At 44.3% G+C, this 19,799-nt stretch overlaps 1 protein-coding gene across 1 annotated transcript in view; it reads left to right on the forward strand.

Moving 5' to 3' along the window:
* cps1 (carbamoyl-phosphate synthase 1, mitochondrial) overlaps nucleotides 1-19,799 on the forward strand; it is a 34,176-nt gene continuing 14,377 nt past the window's right edge. Inside the window, exons 1-27 of the mRNA XM_030785949.1 lie at nucleotides 1-286; nucleotides 924-1,033; nucleotides 1,356-1,500; nucleotides 1,612-1,701; nucleotides 1,803-1,859; nucleotides 2,025-2,117; nucleotides 2,220-2,309; nucleotides 2,661-2,789; nucleotides 3,056-3,162; nucleotides 3,361-3,502; nucleotides 3,633-3,710; nucleotides 3,847-3,945; nucleotides 4,340-4,435; nucleotides 4,739-4,928; nucleotides 5,189-5,346; nucleotides 5,631-5,759; nucleotides 5,899-6,043; nucleotides 6,542-6,752; nucleotides 7,865-8,063; nucleotides 9,319-9,495; nucleotides 10,447-10,565; nucleotides 12,711-12,852; nucleotides 13,332-13,397; nucleotides 13,561-13,624; nucleotides 13,929-14,110; nucleotides 15,982-16,176; nucleotides 17,974-18,041. Coding sequence (XP_030641809.1) covers nucleotides 191-286; nucleotides 924-1,033; nucleotides 1,356-1,500; nucleotides 1,612-1,701; nucleotides 1,803-1,859; nucleotides 2,025-2,117; nucleotides 2,220-2,309; nucleotides 2,661-2,789; nucleotides 3,056-3,162; nucleotides 3,361-3,502; nucleotides 3,633-3,710; nucleotides 3,847-3,945; nucleotides 4,340-4,435; nucleotides 4,739-4,928; nucleotides 5,189-5,346; nucleotides 5,631-5,759; nucleotides 5,899-6,043; nucleotides 6,542-6,752; nucleotides 7,865-8,063; nucleotides 9,319-9,495; nucleotides 10,447-10,565; nucleotides 12,711-12,852; nucleotides 13,332-13,397; nucleotides 13,561-13,624; nucleotides 13,929-14,110; nucleotides 15,982-16,176; nucleotides 17,974-18,041 — 3,377 coding nt within the window. The 5' untranslated portion in view covers nucleotides 1-190. The remainder of the gene's footprint in view (nucleotides 287-923; nucleotides 1,034-1,355; nucleotides 1,501-1,611; nucleotides 1,702-1,802; nucleotides 1,860-2,024; nucleotides 2,118-2,219; nucleotides 2,310-2,660; nucleotides 2,790-3,055; nucleotides 3,163-3,360; nucleotides 3,503-3,632; nucleotides 3,711-3,846; nucleotides 3,946-4,339; nucleotides 4,436-4,738; nucleotides 4,929-5,188; nucleotides 5,347-5,630; nucleotides 5,760-5,898; nucleotides 6,044-6,541; nucleotides 6,753-7,864; nucleotides 8,064-9,318; nucleotides 9,496-10,446; nucleotides 10,566-12,710; nucleotides 12,853-13,331; nucleotides 13,398-13,560; nucleotides 13,625-13,928; nucleotides 14,111-15,981; nucleotides 16,177-17,973; nucleotides 18,042-19,799) is intronic.

Consider the following 19,799-nt stretch of genomic DNA (forward strand, 5'->3'; position numbering starts at 1 on the left):
TTTACGGACACGCGGGCAACTAGCGGTTGCCGCATGGTGGAATGTTAATTCATTGGATATAACTGTATTGTTGGCTGCGGATAATTTCACCATTATTCACATTTCAAACTCTTTTTAAAGAACGAATAACTCAACAAAGCAAATTACAACGGAATTGGGAACAGATCTTTTTTTTCCAAAAATTTGGAATATGACAAAAATATTAACAGTGGCAAAATCTCTGCGCAATGGATGGTTCCATGGGACATATGGCTGGAGATCAACTGCAAGATTATTCAGTTTTAAGGTAAAGTTAATAAACTATCGGAAAAGCTAGTTTTATAACACAGCTAGATAGTAGAGCTAAGTTGTAGGCTAACTTGGCTTCGACGTGCTGACAGTTGCCTGTAACACGTTCCCTTTAAATCGAAGGGTTCCTATAAATAAGAGCGAAGTTACAAACGTAATGCAAAGACAGACAACTCATAGACAACAAATTTGTCATTGCACACGGAGTTAAGACACTGTGATAACGCAATGCTTATCGAAAGTTTGCTCATGTTCACTAAGTCGATACTTAATGTTCGATCAAATGATCATATTACCATATACGAGCGGTAGGTGTTGTAGGCATATTTAGCTGCACTTTTAGAACTACTATATAGTTGTGCGGTACGTATACGTAACTGGAAAAATGGCAGTGCACCCAAATTTGCAATTTAGTGAATGACTGGTGTAATATTGCATCATTGCTTTCAACGTATTGCTATGTTTTCATACGCTCAACATGTGTATACACGATGGTGTGATGATTCATGTCCGGGCGTAGTTGTGTTGAGCATTAACCAACGTGCAGGCGTCAGTTAATAATGTTTGTCTGATTTTTTAATTCAATCTGAATGCTGTTTCATGCTTTACTTGTTGATATTACCACACATGATTAGGCCCAGACTGCACACCTGGTGCTGGAGGATGGCACCCGCATGAAGGGGCTCTCATTCGGCCATCCGCAGTCGGCCGCGGGCGAACTGGTCTTTAACACGGGGCTTGTCGGGTGAGTGTTCCACAGCTCTTCGACACTGCGGGACTTCTGTCATTAGCAATGTTTCAACTCTAACACCCTCATATTCTTCCCCTGGAAATAAAATTTTTAACATTGGGTCATTTCACAGATTAAAAAATGTTAAAGTACAGTTTACTAGTACCACCCAGAACACACGTCACATAGACTTTTTGCTGTACACTATGACCTGATATGAAACTGTTAACGCTGTCCCTTGCCTCTGGTAAAATGAAGAGATTTAGGCCTGTGAGGTGTGTATATATATATATATATATATATATATTGTGTGCCAATACCTATCATACACTCTCAGGTACCCTGAGGCTTTGACTGACCCCAGCTACAGGGGTCAGATTCTTACCCTTACCTACCCTATCGTGGGGAATTATGGGGTGCCCAATACATGTGAGCTGGACGATCTTGGGCTGAGGAAGAACGTGGAGTCTGATCGTGTTCAGGTGGGAGGACTACTGCACATCGTTGAAAATGCACATTGTAAACAGGTTCTTATGTCTCAGCCTCTGCCTTTGCCCTGTGGTAGTGACCTTGCGTGACTTACGTGTTACCAGGTTTCTGGACTTCTGGTTCAGGACTACAGCCATGAGTACAGTCACTGGAACTCCGTGAAATCTTTGGCACAGTGGCTTCAAGAGGAGAGGGTGTGTACTAAAAATCCGTATCTCACTCTTAACAGGTCTTCTCTTGTTCATCTATATGATTTGAAATCATGTATATCTTCTTCTTTTTTTTTTTTTTAAAGGTGCCTGCATTGTATGGAGTAGATACCAGAATGCTTACTAAGATTATTCGGGACAAGGTATCTTTATGACCGGTTTCCTTTTTTTTTTTTTTTTTTTTTTTATGAATGCCACTTGGCCCAAGTAGGGGGTATTCTGAATATTAGCTTTTACCTTTAAATATAGTTTGTGGTAAAAAAAAAAAAAAATAAAAAAAATCATACTTTCCTCTTTCTTCTGATCAGGGAACAGTTTTGGGGAAAATAGAATTTGACGGCCACCCAGTAGAGATAACAGATCCTAACCAGAAAAATCTAGTAGCAGAGGTCTCTACTAAGGTAACCTCTTAAAACGTATCATTTTTCATTGATTCACTCATTTATTTATGTTATTTTGAATTGATTAAACCATTCCCGTTATATATGTCTGTGTATTTGAAGGAAACTAAAGTGTTTGGCAAAGGTAATCCAATTAAAGTGGTTGCTGTGGACTGTGGGATTAAGCACAACATAATCAGACTACTTGTTAAGGTAAGAGAGAGAGAGACATTACACACCGTATTTCTGTTTTCAGTGAATGTTATGTATTTCTGTGCTTAAGCCCTGCGGAAGTGATTTCTCTCCCCTGTTATCGTGAATTAACGATCAGCTATCTAAAGTGGGTCATATGACAAAGCAAGTGTGATTCCATTTTTTGAGTGTATGCACTAGCAGGATAGTAATGCAGGTTGTCTGGACTTGGATAATCGTAAGATTTACCCATAGTGTGTGCTCTCGTGAGGGCAGAAACCTGATAAGAACGTGTGTGAGATGCCAAAATACGAATGTCAGGAGAAGTGTGAAGTTGAGTTATCACAGTTGAGTTATGTCATGCATTTTCAGCGCGGGGCAGAGGTTCACTTGGTGCCGTGGGACCAGGAGCTGGTTAACCTGGACTACGACGGCCTCTTCATCTCCAATGGTCCCGGAGACCCTTCCCTGGCCAGACCGCTCATAGACAATGTCCGAAAGGTACTGTGGCTACTGGCGGTGTGTGACGCTGCAGGTTGTGTGAAATTCAGAGAGTGAGACTGAATCACGATTCTACGTGATGTTTGAACTTTAAAGGAAGTGTGTATCGACAGAGTGTATCATCCAGATTGTGTTTGAGCGTAGTTGTGAGTAGATTAAAAATCGAGTTTTGTCACTCTACGCTGCACCAGTCGGTATCAGCAGAGCCTTGTCTCACCTTTTTTGTGTGTGTGTGTGTGTGTGTGTGTGTGTGTATTGTGTTTTAGGTTCTGGAGAGTGACAGGCCCCAGCCTGTTTTTGGCATTTGCATGGGAAACCAGATCACAGCTTTGGCTGCTGGAGCCAAGTCCTACAAACTACCCATGGGCAATAGGTTGGTAACCTGACTGACTGCCTGTGCTCCCTTAAGCACTCTTAGAGACTGAGCTGCAATGGCAGTTGCATGTGAGCGTAGAATGTTTAGAATGTTTTTGTTATCAAAGAATTGCACAAACTGTGGGCTTTCATGTTTGTTTGTTTTTTTCACCCCAAATGACTCACTGTTATCTGGTGTGGACCTGTTTTGACCCAGGGGTCAGAACCAGCCCGTGGTAAACGTAATGACGGGTCAGGCTTTCATCACTGCCCAGAACCACGGTTACGGTATCGACAGCAAATCCTTACCTGCGGGCTGGAGTCCGCTCTTCATCAATGCCAACGACGGGACGAATGAGGTCTGTTCCCTCTCTCTCTCTCCCTCTATCTCTCTCTCTCTCTCTCTCGCTATCCAGTTTAGTAATGATGGGTATCTCGTATATTTGAAGAACAGATCTGAAAAGAGGCCTGTTTGTGTTTTTTTCTCAGGGTATAATGCATAACAGCAAGCCAGTGTTTACTGCCCAGTTCCACCCAGAGGCCAAAGGTGGACCCACTGACACTGAGGTACTGCCGTCGGGGGACGGTCACGGCACGCGCAGAAGGTCACAGTGGAGAATTTTTCCTTTCAAGATCTAATGACTGTTTTGTGTCTTTTTTTTTCTTTTCTTTTTTTTTGTTGTTTTCTCGTTCTTTTTTCCAGTTCCTGTTCGACGCCTTCATCTCTCTTATAAAGAAAGGGAAAGAGGCCAGCATTGTGTCTGTGATGCCGAAAAAACCTGCCATTCCTCCCAGAGCTCAGGTTAGGAGAGATAGTCGAGGCCTCTGATTGAAAACACAGGCTGTGGAATGTGGTCTAAATGCTCACAGTGGGACGTGACGCAGCATGGTCTAAACCACTGAAGGATTCATATCAAGCAGACAGACATTGATTTGAGGTTTGGTTTGTAAGAGTGAAAACAATAGGCTGGTGTTGAATAACCTCACCCAAATCAGATTAAGCTGTTGTGAAAGGATTGTGCTGTATAGACGTGATAACAAATGGATTACTACGTTATCTCCTAGACAAGAGAGGGGACAGATGGTTGCTGTTGGCCATAGTCATGTGATCTTTAGAATAAGGATCAGTACTGCTGTTGAATATGTGTTTTCTGTCTATGTTTTTGTGTGTGTGTGTGTGTGTCTGTTTGGTCCAGGTGTCAAAGGTGCTGGTTCTGGGTTCCGGGGGCCTGTCCATCGGTCAGGCCGGAGAGTTTGACTACTCGGGATCTCAGGCTGTTAAAGCCATGAAGGTGGGCGTTTTAGAAAGCTACACAGTATAAATATGACCAAGTCCTCAGACACCTGCATTCAGAACAGAACTGAGCCATTACGTAATGTTAACTTAGGTAGACTGATACATTCTCTGTTTTTCAAAGCCAGAAACAAGTAGCAGACCCAACATAGGCCATGTTATCACAAAAAGCAACAGCTGACTCATCTCACTCTCAAATCACACGCTTTTCATGCATATCTGTTTAAGTGTTTATGAAGTGTTATCTGTTTGAACGAGTGGAGTGACTTTGAGGTTTCGGGCCCGTGTTTTTAACCCGTAGGAGGAGAATCTGAAGACGGTTCTGATGAACCCAAACATTGCCTCGGTGCAGACCAACGAAGTGGGTACCAAGCAGGCTGACTCAGTCTACTTCCTGCCCGTCACTCCTCAGTTTGTCACGGAGGTGATCAAAGCGGAGAGACCGGACGGCATCCTGCTCTCCATGGGCGGACAGACGGCTCTGAACTGTGGTGAGTAGGCGGATGGACGACGCGCAACAGACAACAAACGCGTTCAAAAAGTACGCTCCACAGATATGATGTATCAGCAGACCTGAGTTTGAACTCTTTCTAGAAAATCTTGAACAGCTCTTTCTCTCTTTGTTGTCCAAACTCAAACAGTGAAGTGAAAAAAAAAAAAAAAAAAATCAGAAATCTGCAGTTTCGAGCAGGTTTGTCTGTGTTTTTCTGAATGTGTGGCACGTGTCGGTCTGGGGTGTTGGCGTTATCAGGTGTGGAGCTGTTTCAGAGTGGCGTCCTGCAGCAGTACGGGGTAAAGGTTTTGGGCACGCCTGTGGAATCCATCATGGCGACCGAGGACAGGCAGCTCTTTGCAGACAAACTGATGGAGATCAATGAAAAGATAGCTCCCAGCATTGCCGTCGAGTCGGTGAGATGACAACACTCAACTCAACAAACGCTTAATGCTTAACAAATGCTCAACGCTAAACGAAAACTCAATACTCAACAAATACTGAATCCCATCTCAGATACCTGACAAAATAGACCGTTTGTGTTTTATTGTTCTGCTTTTTTTTCTAATCTGGCAGTTTTCTTCAGAATGGAGATATGACTAAAATTCCAGTCTGTATGACAGTATTACAGTTATGGTCTCTTCTGAGGCGCGTCCCCTTCACAACTGAAGCAGCTTGTAATGCCTGTTGTGTCCACTAGGTGGCGGATGCTGTGAACGCAGCTGAGCAGATTGGCTATCCAGTCATGCTGCGTTCAGCCTACGCTTTAGGAGGTTTAGGATCAGGCCTGTGTGCCACCAGAGAGAAACTGGAAGAAACAGCTCGCAAGGTAAAAGACACGTAAAGCGCACTCATCAATAATCACACTTTACCTGGTCTTTTTTTTTTTTTTTACCTCCACAGAATATTATCTCATAGAGTTTTCATCTGTCGTCTCTCTGTGCTCTCTTTGACCTGCTGACCTCCAGGCCCTGGCCATGAGTAGTCAGATCCTGGTGGAGAAGTCTCTGCTGGGCTGGAAAGAGGTGGAGTATGAGGTGGTTCGGGACGTAGCTGACAACTGTGTCACTGTCTGTAATATGGAGAATTTTGACCCTCTTGGCATCCATACAGGTATAGGTTTTCCAACACACCCACATACACACCATATACATCATACACACACACACGCACACACACACACACACACACACACGCAACCCATATACATCACACACACACACACACACACTCACATGCATCATACACATACACACCATATACATCACACACACATATCATGCACATACATCACACACACACACACGCACACATTCACATATACACGCACTTGCGCACACACACACACACACTGTAAGCATAACCACACACTCACACCCCCAACGCACATAACGCTACTAATTAGGTCTTGAATTACACAAATTAAGTAGTGAAATTACGCAGTTCAAAGGAAGCGGAATTTGATTATCATGGTTTTGTAGCCAGAGGTTACTGCGTTTCTTGCACGGCTGCTGTCTTTGAAGACGTTGGGTGAGTTATTATAAACACCTTGTGGAGCGGCGCTGTTTTAACGCTCCTCTCTCTCTCTCTCTCTCTCTCTAACCGCCTCAGGCGACTCCATTGTTGTGGCGCCCAGTCAGACTCTGTCCAACGAGGAGTACCACATGCTGAGAGAGACGGCGATTAAAGTGGTGCGGCATCTCGGGATTGTGGGCGAATGTAACATCCAGTACGCCCTGCACCCCACGTCCCTGGAGTACTGCATCATCGAGGTCAACGCTCGCCTCTCCCGGAGCTCCGCCCTGGCCTCGAAGGCCACGGGGTAAGTTACGTCAACGCAGCGCAAAGAGGAACGTACACCCCGCTGGGGTGTCTCAGAGAGGTTTCCTCTCAAGTGTAAAGTGATTCTGCCGTGATGCTTGTCCGCACTGATTTCAAACCCGTACGAGAAATAGACCCCAGAGACACACGTTTCGGCAACAGTTTGATAGAGCGTCTTTTAGAGCCTGTGGATGGACTGACATTAATTAGACAGATCGGCGGGTGGAGGACGCACCTGTTACGTGTGAAATTTTAAATGTGCAAAGAAACGGAGCTGAAAGCTTTGCCTGAAAACTGACTTGGGAACAGATTGATTTCTTAAAATTGATTTCAGCTGATTTGCTTTGCACTTTATCTGGTGTTGTTTTTCTTGTGAGATAATGCTGACGGTTAAGGCATGAGTGTTTTGTGAGACAGACTTTGAAGGAAAGAAAAAAAAACAACCCCCAAACAAATAAAAAAAAAAACGAATGTTTTGAAACAGCCACCCACCACACAAACTGTCGAGTGTGAAACGAAACCTTAATCGTGCAAGATACTAAAAGATGTTTACCAAAGACTGTGCAAAATGTTGGATGAAAAAAGGACTGGGAGAAGACTGACAATAGACTCCATTTCCTGGAGAAAATAGACAATGCGTTTCATGGTTTGAGAAACTTTTGGATCGCAGAGAGCTCGGCTCCTGCACGGCAGAATCCTTCAGTAACTCGCGGTTCTCCTGAAGACTGGGAGTTTATCTTTATCTCTGCACCCAAAAGAAACCAGCATCAGTGTCTGTGCTCTGCACTTTTAGTGTACGACACTCTGAGGGATAAAACCCAAATAGCCCACGGCGTATATCCTGTGATAAGATGATAAGAATCCAGTTGGGAAAAGTTGTATATAAACTAAAATGTTTTGCTGTGAGAAACTCTGGTTCATGTAGCTGTCGGAGAAGGGAAAGATCCGCGCTCACGGAAACGGCGTTCCCGGTGCCGGACGTATTAAAGCGAAGTGAAAGCGTCAGAACCTGACGTCTTTGTTCCGGCACGTTTTTTTTTTTTTTTTTAACGGTATCGGCCCTTTGTCTGTGTCTCATCTGTGTTCCCTCTGTCCTCTGGTCTCACTCTCCAGGTATCCGCTGGCGTTTGTGGCGGCCAAGCTGGCCCTGGGCATTCCCCTGCCGGACATAAAGAACGCGGTCTCGGAGAAAACCACGGCCTGCTTCGAGCCCAGCCTGGACTACATCGTCACCAAGATCCCTCGCTGGGACCTGGACCGCTTCCAGGGCATGTCGCGGGAGATCGGCAGTGCCATGAAGAGCGTAGGAGAGGTGAACGGGGCTCATAGACGTGCTCACACACACACACACACACACACACACACACAGACTCACACACACACACATACACACGCATACACACACACACACACGCACGCACACACATACACACACACATACACACACACACACGCACGCACACACATACACACACACACACACACACACACACACACACACACACGCACGCACACACATACGCACGCACACACGCACGCACACACATACGCACGCACACACGCACGCACACACATACACACACATACACACACACACACGCACGCACACACATACACACACATACACACACACACACGCACGCACACACATACACACACATACACACACACACACGCACGCACACACATACACACACACACACACGCACGCACACACATACACACACACACACACGCACGCACACACATACACACACACACACACACACACACACACACACACACGCACGCACACGCACACACACACACACGCACGCACGCACACACACACACACACACGCACACACACACACACACACACACACACACACACACGCACACACTAAGGCTAGACTACCTTTGGCATGTTCATTCGGACAGACAGAGGACCCTGGTCAGTCTGGAACAGGCTGGGTTGGGCAAGGTTGACTTTGCTGTTCTGTTTATCTGCTCATTCACATTACATTACATTTATTCAGTTAGCAGATGCTTTTGTCTAAAGCAATTTCTGAAACAGGCAGAATACGAACTAAGCATATAGCCATAAGGAGCTGCCTGTGGCATAAGTGCTACCCTTAGGTTCAGTATTAGACCAGATATACATACAAGAATGTTAAAGAAAAAGAACAAGTGAGTCAGTAGACCCATCATTTGACCTATTGGCAACAGGCATCACAAGAAGTGCTAAGTGGTACCAGTCACAGAGGACATGAAAACTACACCATAAAAGTAAACGGACACAAGACTGTGTCACTGTACAAAACATACAGTTGCCTCTTCATCTGTCACTTACTCTCCCTCTCTCTCTCTCTCTCTCACATACACACACACACACACACACATATATATGGACACACACACACATATATATGTGTGTGTGTATACATATATATATATATATATATATATATGTGTGTGTGTGTGTGAGAGAGAGAGAGAGAGAGAGAGAGGGAGAGTAAGTGACAGATGAAGAGGCAACATGCGTATGTATGTATTGCTGTATTACATATCTATCTCTTTGTGCTCAGGTGATGGCAGTGGGGCGGACCTTTGAGGAGAGCATTCAGAAGGCTTTGCGGATGTGCCATCCGTCTGTGGACGGCTTTGTGCCACGTCTGCCCCTGAAGAGGGCCTGGGCAGAGCAGCAGAACCTGCAGCAGGAACTGGCAGTCCCCTCCAGCACACGCATCTTCTCTCTGGCCAGGGTAGGAGATGACCGTCCAACCAGTCATAACTCACGTGTCCTGGTGCCACGGTTACCTTGACTACAGATTAGTTACACTGTATGTAAAATCAAATAGTTAATCCTTTTTTTTTTTTTTTGGTAAACATTTTTGGCTACAGTGGTTCTGTAAGAAGCGCTGCACTTTTCACTGGCGTCGTTCTGTTCAGCTTTGTAGTCTACTCGTAAACATGTTTGATTCTCCTTATCCATTTATGGCTTGACAACTGGAGATTTTCTTCAAAGGCTGTTTATAGATTCTGTCATATCGCCGCATCTCCTTATACTGTACTTCATGTTCTTTGTCTTTCTCCTCTCTCTCTTTTTTGAGTCTCCTTGAAACTGCTCCCCTGTGTTCAAAAAACAAGTCTACGTCTTTGAAAAAGGACTACTTTATGAGAGTTGAGTGAAATTATTGATGATGGCAGCTGTATTAAGAAATAAAGGGGCAAATCGGATCAAAGAAAAGAGCATCAATAAATCCCAAGGTTGCTTTTAAATAATACCATTATGATTTCACGTCATTCCCTTAGCTTGTAATTTCATTCAAAGTTGGTTATGTCTATTAGGCCAACAGGCTGTAGGGTGCTGCATGCGGATTGGTTAAGAGCCGGTGTGGGGCCTCTTGCCAAGGCTACAGTGACCATCATTGGTTGAAAGCTCTTTGAGGCCTGCTTTGTATTCAAAGGACAAGGCTAGACCACACGGAGCAATCAAGCATCATTATTTCGCCTTTAAGAGTGACCGAATGCTGTCTGGTTATTTAGAGAAAGCGTCTGTTTTTGTGTGAGATGTTAATGTTAACAGTGTCTGTTGGTTTTTGTTTAAGATTTGCAGTGTTAACAGTGTCTGTTGGTTTTGTGTAAGACCTGTGTGGTTGACACTGTCTGTTGTTTGTGTGCTGAGTGAATGGTTTTATGTTGGATTCCTCCAGGCTCTCCACAGCAGCGTGACCGTGGATAAGATCCATGATCTCACAGCCATTGACAAGTGGTTTCTGCACAAACTCAGACGAATCACTGAGCTGGAGCAGCATCTGGGCAAGTACAACAGGTCAGAGAGAGGGGGAGAGTTGGAAAATCAGAGCACGTATACATGCACACACTCAGTCACACACACGCGCACACACACACACGCACGCGCACACACACACTCGGATATATATGCACGACCACAAAAATAAACAAATTAGTCTTGGCTGAGTGCAGCATATATGCAAAAATATTTTGCTAAAATACATATTTACTCACCTTGCCCAGTGCAAAACATAGTGTTAGGCAGTACATGTGAAATTCAACAGCTTTGCCTGATGCCTGAGGTCTGCAGTTATGCGTCATGTCCACTAGATGGTGCTGTGAGGATTTGTTTTAAGCAGCGTAAAGGCATGGTTTTTTCAGTTTTGACCAGTTTTTTTTTTCACTCTTAATATAACTCTGTAGATGGAAATATGAGACCTTGCCCTGTCTCCAATAGCAGAGTATCAGAAACGTAGCATTAGCATTATCGGCTAGGGAGAGCGGGAGTGTGTGAAGACCCACAGGCAAAACTGATTAAGCCAGTTGTGTTATTGTGAGTCAGAGCAACAACATAAGACATGATATAAACATTTCAAATCAAAGCACATCATTTCAGTTTGTCCTTTAAAAAACGCTCTGAAATACAGGAGTTTCACAAACACATTGCAAATACAATAAACTCGCATTCTGAAGAATTATATGTCTCTTGTCAGAGAGTGCACCCTTTGTAATGAAAGTGATTTAAAAAAAGGGTAATTCAGTTTTAACAGGGGAAATGATGGTTTTGGCAGAACAAGCTCATTCAGAGCAGTCTTGTGGACTCTGGCTCTCTTAGCCCGGCGGACTGCATTAAAAACATTTGTTTTGACTTAAGACCGTCATAGTCACAAACTGAAACCGGAAACTTTCTTTTGGCTGCTGTACTTACAGAGGTGTCTGTCCATCACATGTGCGGTTCTTTAAAGCGCGATGAATAGTGGAAAGTCTTAAGAGAGGACAAAGAAATGTACTAAACGTCAAACCAGACACAGGTGCACACTTTACAACCCGCCTGTGATGTGTGTAGAACATGTTGTGTTTGATAAATATGAAAAACCGAGGCTTTCGTGGTTAACTGTGCTCATGTAGTTTTGTAAACCCAGGAGTGGCCAATCAGAATAGGAGATTATTATTACTTCACTTACGGTCTGACAGAGACTGTGTTAGACTGTCCTGTCCTGTCACCTGCACGGACCCTGTGATCAGCGCATCGGATACACGGTCTCTCGTCTATGTAAGGATGACCGAGGAAAACGCATGACACAGTCATAATCGCTGTTCTTTACACCTGCCCATCGTTTTTTTTTTTTTTTTTTTTTTTTTCAATTTTTCATATTTTGGTGGTTGTGCGTTGTTAGCTCCGTATTGCACCAAACCTTTCAATACACCATTGTTAGGCTAACGAATGCTGATTATTATGACCATGGAAAGAGGGAATATTGAGGTGCTGACTTCCTACTTGCTCCTACAGTATAATTTCAGGTTTTAATAACACTTTGAGCATGTCTTTAATGCTGAGGTCCACAGCGTAAGGCATTCTGGGAATGTTTTTGTGTTCTGCTGATGAGTGACTACCCTCTGAAAACACAACCTGTAGTCAAGGTGCTCGTGCGCTGTGTCGTTTTCATAACACCGTGAGTTTGCTTGGTCCGTGCTGCAGGTGCTCTTTTAGACACAAGGGTTTCTCTCTGGGAAACTCTCACTGCTCCAGTGGGGAAAAAAAACCCGACGTTTGGAGATGCCTTTGTATGGACGTGCTGTTGGTCAGGATTTGTCGTATAGACCCATGTTTTAGAGAAAATTAGACAATGGAAATGGATACAGAACTCTAATCTGAATTAGGACACAAGCCAACATTTCTGTGTAGATGTGTTTTTGTGAGATGAAGAACAGAGTTGTCAGTCAAACAGCAGACAGGCTTTGAAGTAGATTTTTCTTCATTCTCCTGTGTATTGTCATCAAACAGCAGCTTTGAGGGTTTGTTTGCAGTTCTGCGCTTCATTGTGCATTATATTATTGTACTGTACATAACACTATTTGTTTTGTATATATTTTTTTTAATTGATTCAGTCAGCATGTCAGATAACCTGATGGGTAAACTCAGGTATGTGATGTGTTACCTGTCTTTACCTGTGTCCTTCAGTTCCACAGTGCCGCGGGAGCTGCTCCTGAAGGCCAAGCAGGACGGGTTTTCGGACCGGCAGATCGGCCAGACCCTGGGCACCTCCGAAGGTGAGGCCCGAGCGCTGAGACTGGACCAGAACATCCGACCCTGGATCAAACAGGTAATGGGCTAGCTTTGGCCGTGAGACTAATCTGAAGGATGAAATGAACGATGGCATTCTGTAGGTGTGCTGGCGTGTCGCTTGTGAGAGAGTCTGTTTCACCGTCACTTAACTTTTTTCCTTCTTTCTTTCTTTCCTTCTCTCTCTTGGTCTTTCTGTCTGTCTCTCTCTCTCTCTCTTTCTCTCACTCTCTCTCTCTTGCTCTTTCACTCTCTCTCTCTCACTCTCTGTCTCTGTCCTCCTCATCCTGTCCCTCTCTGTTCCTGTCTCTCTGTCTGTCTCTCACTCTTTCTCTCTTGTCTCATTTCACTGTCACTTAACTTTTTTTCCTTCTTTCTTTCTTTCTTTCTTTCTTTCTTTCTTTCTTTCTTTCTTTCCTTCTCTCTCTTGGTCTTTCTGTCTGTCTCACTCTCTCTTTCTCTGTCCCTGTCTCTCTGTCTCTCCCTCACTCTTTCTCTCTTGCTCTCTCTCTCTCTCAGATTGACACTCTTGCGGCTGAGTATCCTGCTGTGACTAACTATCTCTACTGTACTTACCATGGTCAGGTGAGCAAATATTACACATCACATACACATCACAGTTTTGAATTTTCTCTTTCCTTCATATTTGTCCAAGTCTTTCAGACGGTTGGGTCTGGCGGTTGGGTGTTCTGTCTGGGATCATTTTGTGGGATAGCCGACTGCGTTCTTGTTTTTGTCCGTTGGACAGGAGCATGACCTGGACTTCAGCGATCGGGGTGTCATGGTTTTAGGCTGTGGGCCCTATCACATTGGTAAGACCAGCGCCTTTCATTCTACACTATGACAGCATTTTCATCTCGTTTAGTCCAAACTGAACTACGCTGAACCAAGTTGTTCAAATTCATTTCATGTCTAACTATGTTATCGGTATGGTCGATGTATCACGCCTCACTTTAATTTAGAATGCTGCATTCCTGGTAACCTTGTGGCTAAAGAATTTTTTAAACTTGGTGTTTGTGAGATTTTGAATATCAAATGCCGTACACAGAAGTATTACCGCGGACTCTGTTGCGCTAACGATGGACTGAACTTCTTCGTAATTCTGCGGCACTCCAGGCAGCAGCGTGGAGTTTGACTGGTGCGCGGTGTCAAGCATCCGCGCCCTCAGACAGATGGGACGGCGGACAGTTGTGGTGAACCACAACCCCGAGACGGTCAGCACGGACTTTGACGAGTGCGACCGCTTGTACTTCGAGGAACTGACCCTGGAGCGGATCCTGGACATTACTCAACAGGAGGTAGGAGGTGAAGGGTTCGCTTTATGCACCTGCTGCCTTCCAAAATCTACATGCGTTTGAGTTTTGACAAGGACGTTTTGATAAATTGCTGGCGTTTGTCAGCAGTAGCTAAGAAAAAGACATTATCCTGCAGATTTCTTTCTAACTAACGTGTGTGACGCGCCTTTGTTTTGAGTCGTCGAAAACTCTTTTCTCTCCGGCGTGAACAGGAATCCCTGTAGTATTTTCTTGTGATTCAAAATCAGAATGGAAAGTTCTGGAGCTTGTTATTAAGTTTCATGAAGACAAACGGAGAGAACGCTGTGTTTTTTTGAAACTCGGAGGAAATGGATTTTCTGATATCCTTCACTCCGATGCAGATGAAACAACCCTCTTAATACACAGCTTCTAACTCTGTCAAAGAATCCTCCACTTCTCAGAAATATGCAGAGTTAGTCGGTCTGTGCTTTAAAAAAAATTCTGAAAAGTATAAAGTAGTCTTCAGGAAACCAGTGGAGCCAAAACTTTTAAATTTACATGGATTTTCAAAGGCGACGCATGTCTTGAGTTCCTCTCTTTTCCCAGTACATGACTCTATAGTAGGTACCTGCCTTTACTGGTTCCAACCTCCATGTATGTGGTTTGTTGTCCTCTTCATGAAACACTGTAGTTTTTAGCAAACTCATTGCTCCTAAGTGACAAGCAAAATAGATACAGTCAGCATGCATGTGTCCCATGTGAAGCCAGGTGGCTCAATTCTCAGGTTGGCCTGCTTTTATGGCGTCTTTCGTAAGATGTCTTTGTGAAATCCGTCATCGATCATCCCAGACACGCGGCTTTCACCTACAGGGTTGAAAACAAACGTGTCTCGAACTCTCAGGCTGTTTTTCCTCTTTTCACTGACTCACTCTCTACTGGGAGTGTTAAATCTGATCATAATTTTTTGAACAGGCTTTGTTGTCTAAAGTTTTTTTTTTCCTCCCCCCTCCATCTTCTCTCCCCCCTAATACCCATTGACTTTTTCTTTCCTGGACCTTTTAAGCGTGTTTAAGCGGGCGATTGTCTCTCCGTCTGCGATGACGCATTTTTGGAGGGGTGGGGGGGGCGGTGAGATTGTGATCCGGCGTCTAAAGTCAATTCCCAGATGTTGTGTTGTTGTAATTGCCTTTGCGTTTGTAAGCCGAGACAGGGCTGGAGAGCTCCGGGGGAACGGAGCCCTGAATGATGAAGTGGTCAGACGTGTCTTTGCCATGGGAACCGGTGGAGGTCTGACAGACAGAGAGGGGTTATGGGGAGGGGGCCCTCTCAGTGACAAAGAATGCGAGACCATGCACACCAGGGCCTGCTCCTGGGGGTGGGGGGGGGGGGGGGAGGAGATGTACCTGATCATCTTCACAACGACACAGACACTAGTGCAGTATCCCTCACAGATACAACTAAGGGGGGGGGGGGGAGCAAATCAACAACAAAAAAAAGAACTTTCTTAATAGTTTCTTAAGTCCTCAGATGAGGCGGAAATGGATCTTGACTATATAATTGTCTGTAGTGATTGTTTGAAACAAGGTCATGAGGCTCCCATTGAGCAGACAATCTTTTCTTTTTCTTTTTTGTCGTTTTATTCAGTAATGATAATATTCAACTGAACTGATGTTGCTGTAATCGTTATCTCATTGTAACTGTTGTCTTGCTCTAATTTTATTTTCATTTTGCATGAACATATGAATGTAAAACTTTGAACTTTGACATTTCACCTGACTGTGTAATTGTAAAGTCTTTTTTTTTCTCACAGTAGTGTCACTATTGTGCTAAAACGTTCCCTTGACCTCTGAGAACTGGGAATTGTTGCTTTCTTACGCGATCGCTGATTCTGTTCTCTGGTCGTCTCTCTCCAGGGCTGCACGGGTTGCATCGTCTCTGTCGGGGGGCAGATTCCTAATAATTTGGCCGTGCCCCTGCACCAGAACGGGGTGAAGATCCTGGGAACCAGCCCCCTGCAGATCGACCGGGCCGAGGAGCGATCGGTGTTCTCCAGCATTCTCGACAAACTGGGCGTGGCCCAGGCACCGTGGAGAGCCCTCAGTTCACTGGCAAGTCTGTCTGTCTGCCTGTCTGTCTGTCTGTCTGTCTGTCTGTCGGTCTGCCTGTCTGCCTGTCTGCCTGTCTGCCTGTCTGTCTGTCTGTCGGTCTGTCTGCCTGTCTGCCTGTCTGTCTGCCTGTCTGTCTGCCTGTCTGTCTGTCGGTCTGTCTGTCTGTTGGTCTGCCTGTCTGTCTGCCTGTCTGTCTGTCATTTCATGTGAATTAATCTCTAGTGGCTCTTCCCTCCGATGTGCTGGTTACAGTAGCACTAGTGTCACGGTTCCGCTTCCTTAGCCTTCTGCTGTCTAAACCTGTATCACATGACAAGAAGCAAGACACAGGTCCTCTCCCATGCTTGGCTTTAGTTTAATTTTTGTAGCGTGTCTGGTTTATTCATCTTCTTTTTCAGCTTGAGAAAATTGCAAAACTGTCCCAATCTGAATAAATAAATTATTGCTTCTCCTTCCTTGGCGAGTTTCCCCCCCCCCAAAAAAAAAAAAGGTTTCTCGCTCATGCGTGTACGGTATTCCTACTGCAGCATGACTGACTGTGGACTGAACGTTACTGAGGCAGAGTTCACCTCTTATACCCCAGAGGTGACAGAGTGCTCTCTGCCCCCCCAAACATTAAAAGTGCTGAAACATGTCGTCTGAAAGTCGACTTGTTCTTCCATTAGCTGTATCCGGTTTTGTGTGTGTGTCTGTCTGTGTGTGTGTGTGTGTGTGCATGTGTGTGTGTCTGTGACTGTGTCTGTGTGTGTGTGTGTGTGTATAAAATGACTCAACCTGCATTCTAATTAAGCCCCACACTCTGAGAGACTGCAGAGGAGAGTTCAGAGATCATCAGATTTGGTGTTTTTGTGAAGTACTCTGTCTGGGGTTTTTTTGGGGGGGGGGGGTAAGGAAAAGACTGAGGGAAGACTGAGAAAGAGGGAAGATAAAGAGAAAGAAAGTTCCTGCTGCAAGCCAAGCAATGTTCTCTTGACTCCACGACGCTTCTGGGACCAGTTTTAACTATTTTAAGGGGCTATCTTTTCTGCTTTCTACAGAGAGAAACCCTCTTGGTTCTTTTGTTTTTTTTTTTTGCTGAGGTGGTACTCTCTCATTGTCTCTGAAATGATCATTACCCAATCCCACAGCTGAATTTCCTTTGCCTGTAAACAGACCACAGATAGCTTTTAATCTAATAGATTCCTCCACTGATAAGAATGATCATCTATTTGTCTGTTTGTCTTCATGCATGTACACCCACAGAACTGAGTGATCTAACTTGAATACAAGAATGCTTGAAGATGGGTTCAACCAAAGTATACTGAAATATTTTAAAATATTAATAAGTAGAGAGTTTGCATGGCGCTTGATTGTTGCTTGGTGAAGCAGTAGAAGATGAGATTAAAAAAAACAAAAAAAAAAAACATTAGTGCAGCACTTTTCTCTCTGCTGCTGTCCACACACACCAGACACACACCCACACACCAGACACACACACCACACACCACACACACACACACACACACACACACACACACACACGCACGCACCACACACACACACACACACACACACACGCACCACACACACAGAGAACAGGAGTACAGTGAAGGATGGATGCAGTCTGCGTCTGGTACGTCAGAGGCCAAACCATAGTGCTTGGAGAGACTTGACTTGGTTTTAAGACTAATATGCTCTGTGTCCTGTGCGCCCAGCTTTGTGTATTAGATTCAGTTTGCCAGAGCTTCTGAGAGACTAACACTCTTTGTTTACTTCTTCTTTCTCTGTTTGTGGTTTTATTTCTTTATTTTTCTTCAGGAGGATGCTTTTGCCTTTGCCAGAAAAGTGGGCTACCCATGTCTCCTGCGCCCGTCCTATGTTCTGAGGTGAGAAACTCGAAAGATTGATTGATTTTTTTTTTTTTTCCGAAAATGCAGTTTTAGTTTTGGGAGACTTTGGAGCTAAAACTTGACCTTTGCATCACCCTTCCACGGAAAGACAAAAAAGCTTTTGAGCTTGTTTAAAGCAGTCTGAGTTGCTATAATAGAGTGTGACTCTTTGTCAAATGGGATCCTTTCACTCACGGGTTCATTTCATATGAAATGTTGTGTGATGCCCAAATGGCAGTGAAAATGTGGACTGTGAGAGTGTTGTCTGTGATTGAGGTTGGTGAGACTTAAAGAGCTGACTTTCTCAGAATAAGAGATGGTGAGATTGGTGAGACTTTCTCAGAATAAGAGAGTGCAGGGAGAATTTGAACTCGTAGTTGGTGGACATTTTTCTCTCTCAAAGCAAGTTCCTGTCAGCTAACCAACATCTATCTATCTGTCTATCTATCTATCTGTCTATCTATCTATCTGTCTATCTATCTATCTGTCTATCTATCTATCTATCTATCTATCTATCTATCTATGTATATGTCATATATGTGTATATCTGTTTGTGTATATACATGTAATAGCTCTAGTCTCATAGCAACACATTTTGCAAACAAACTGTTGGAATAGATTGAATATTGAGATATTTGATTACAGGTCGGTGTTGGTTAAATGAGAAAACACACTACGTGTGTCGCAGCGTCTAAGGTCACAGTAAACTTGGAAGAGAACTGGTTTTGATTAGAAATTAAAACAATGACTGTTTCATCCGGCCCTCGACCTGAAAGCACGCACGCGTGCGTGTGTGTGACTGTGTGCGTGTGACTGTGTGTATGTGTAAGTGTTTTTTTTTTTTTTCTGGAGTCATCTGGTTGTGGGTTTTTGCTCATCGTGTGGATGAAGGCTCCATATGGAGAGACAGTCTGAGTGTCTTCAGGCCATGCTGAACATTAATACATGGCTGTCACCAGACTGCCTTCCTTGACCTCATAACTCAACATCTTGGCCAATTATGTTCACGATGACAGACCGTCTGGCTCTCCACCTCCACTGCTTTGGACAATGTCCCATGGCTATCATTCTGTGGGGTTTTTTTTCTTTTTTTTCCTTTTTAGATTTTTTTTTTTGTTTTGTTTGTTTGTTTCATTTTGGTTTTAGAAAGGAGAGAAAATTAAACCGAAAAGCATGCCGCAGAGCAGTACCTACGTGCAGAGTTTTGAAAGATCGTTGAGTGATTGATTTAACGGTGATGTAATGGGGATGTAAGAGTGATGTCACAGCCAGCATTACCATAGTCTACCACCCCAGGGATATTGTTAGTTGAGCAGAGTATTATTTAAAATATACTAAAAGAATATAGAATGACCACTGATACACGTCCTTCTTTAAATATTCAGCCGTCACCGGAAATCAAGTCCTGTTGAGTGTAGTTTTTCCTTTTCTTTTCTTGTTTTTTTTTTTTTTTTTTCCCTCCTCAGAAAGCTAAAAAAAAAACAAAACAAAAAAAAAACAGAAATCCTGACAAGAAGTCAGTCTTTTTCTGTGCTCTGATCACGCTGGAGGCGTCTTTCTGTCCTGTCTCGCTGGTGCTGTCTCTGGACAGTGAAGATGACCCATACTGACCGCTCCTCTCGACGAGTCCTCACCGTACGCTCTTCTCCACCGACGTTTCTCACGTGTCTCACCTGAGGGTACCTGAGGTAACCACGGAAACCTCCCCGCTTGCCTCTCCAGGCCTCGCGTACACCCAAAGACTGCCTGCCCCCC

The sequence above is a fragment of the Chanos chanos genome, chromosome 10, assembly GCF_902362185.1.
Source record: "Chanos chanos chromosome 10, fChaCha1.1, whole genome shotgun sequence".
Taxonomy (NCBI): Eukaryota; Metazoa; Chordata; class Actinopteri; order Gonorynchiformes; family Chanidae; genus Chanos; species Chanos chanos.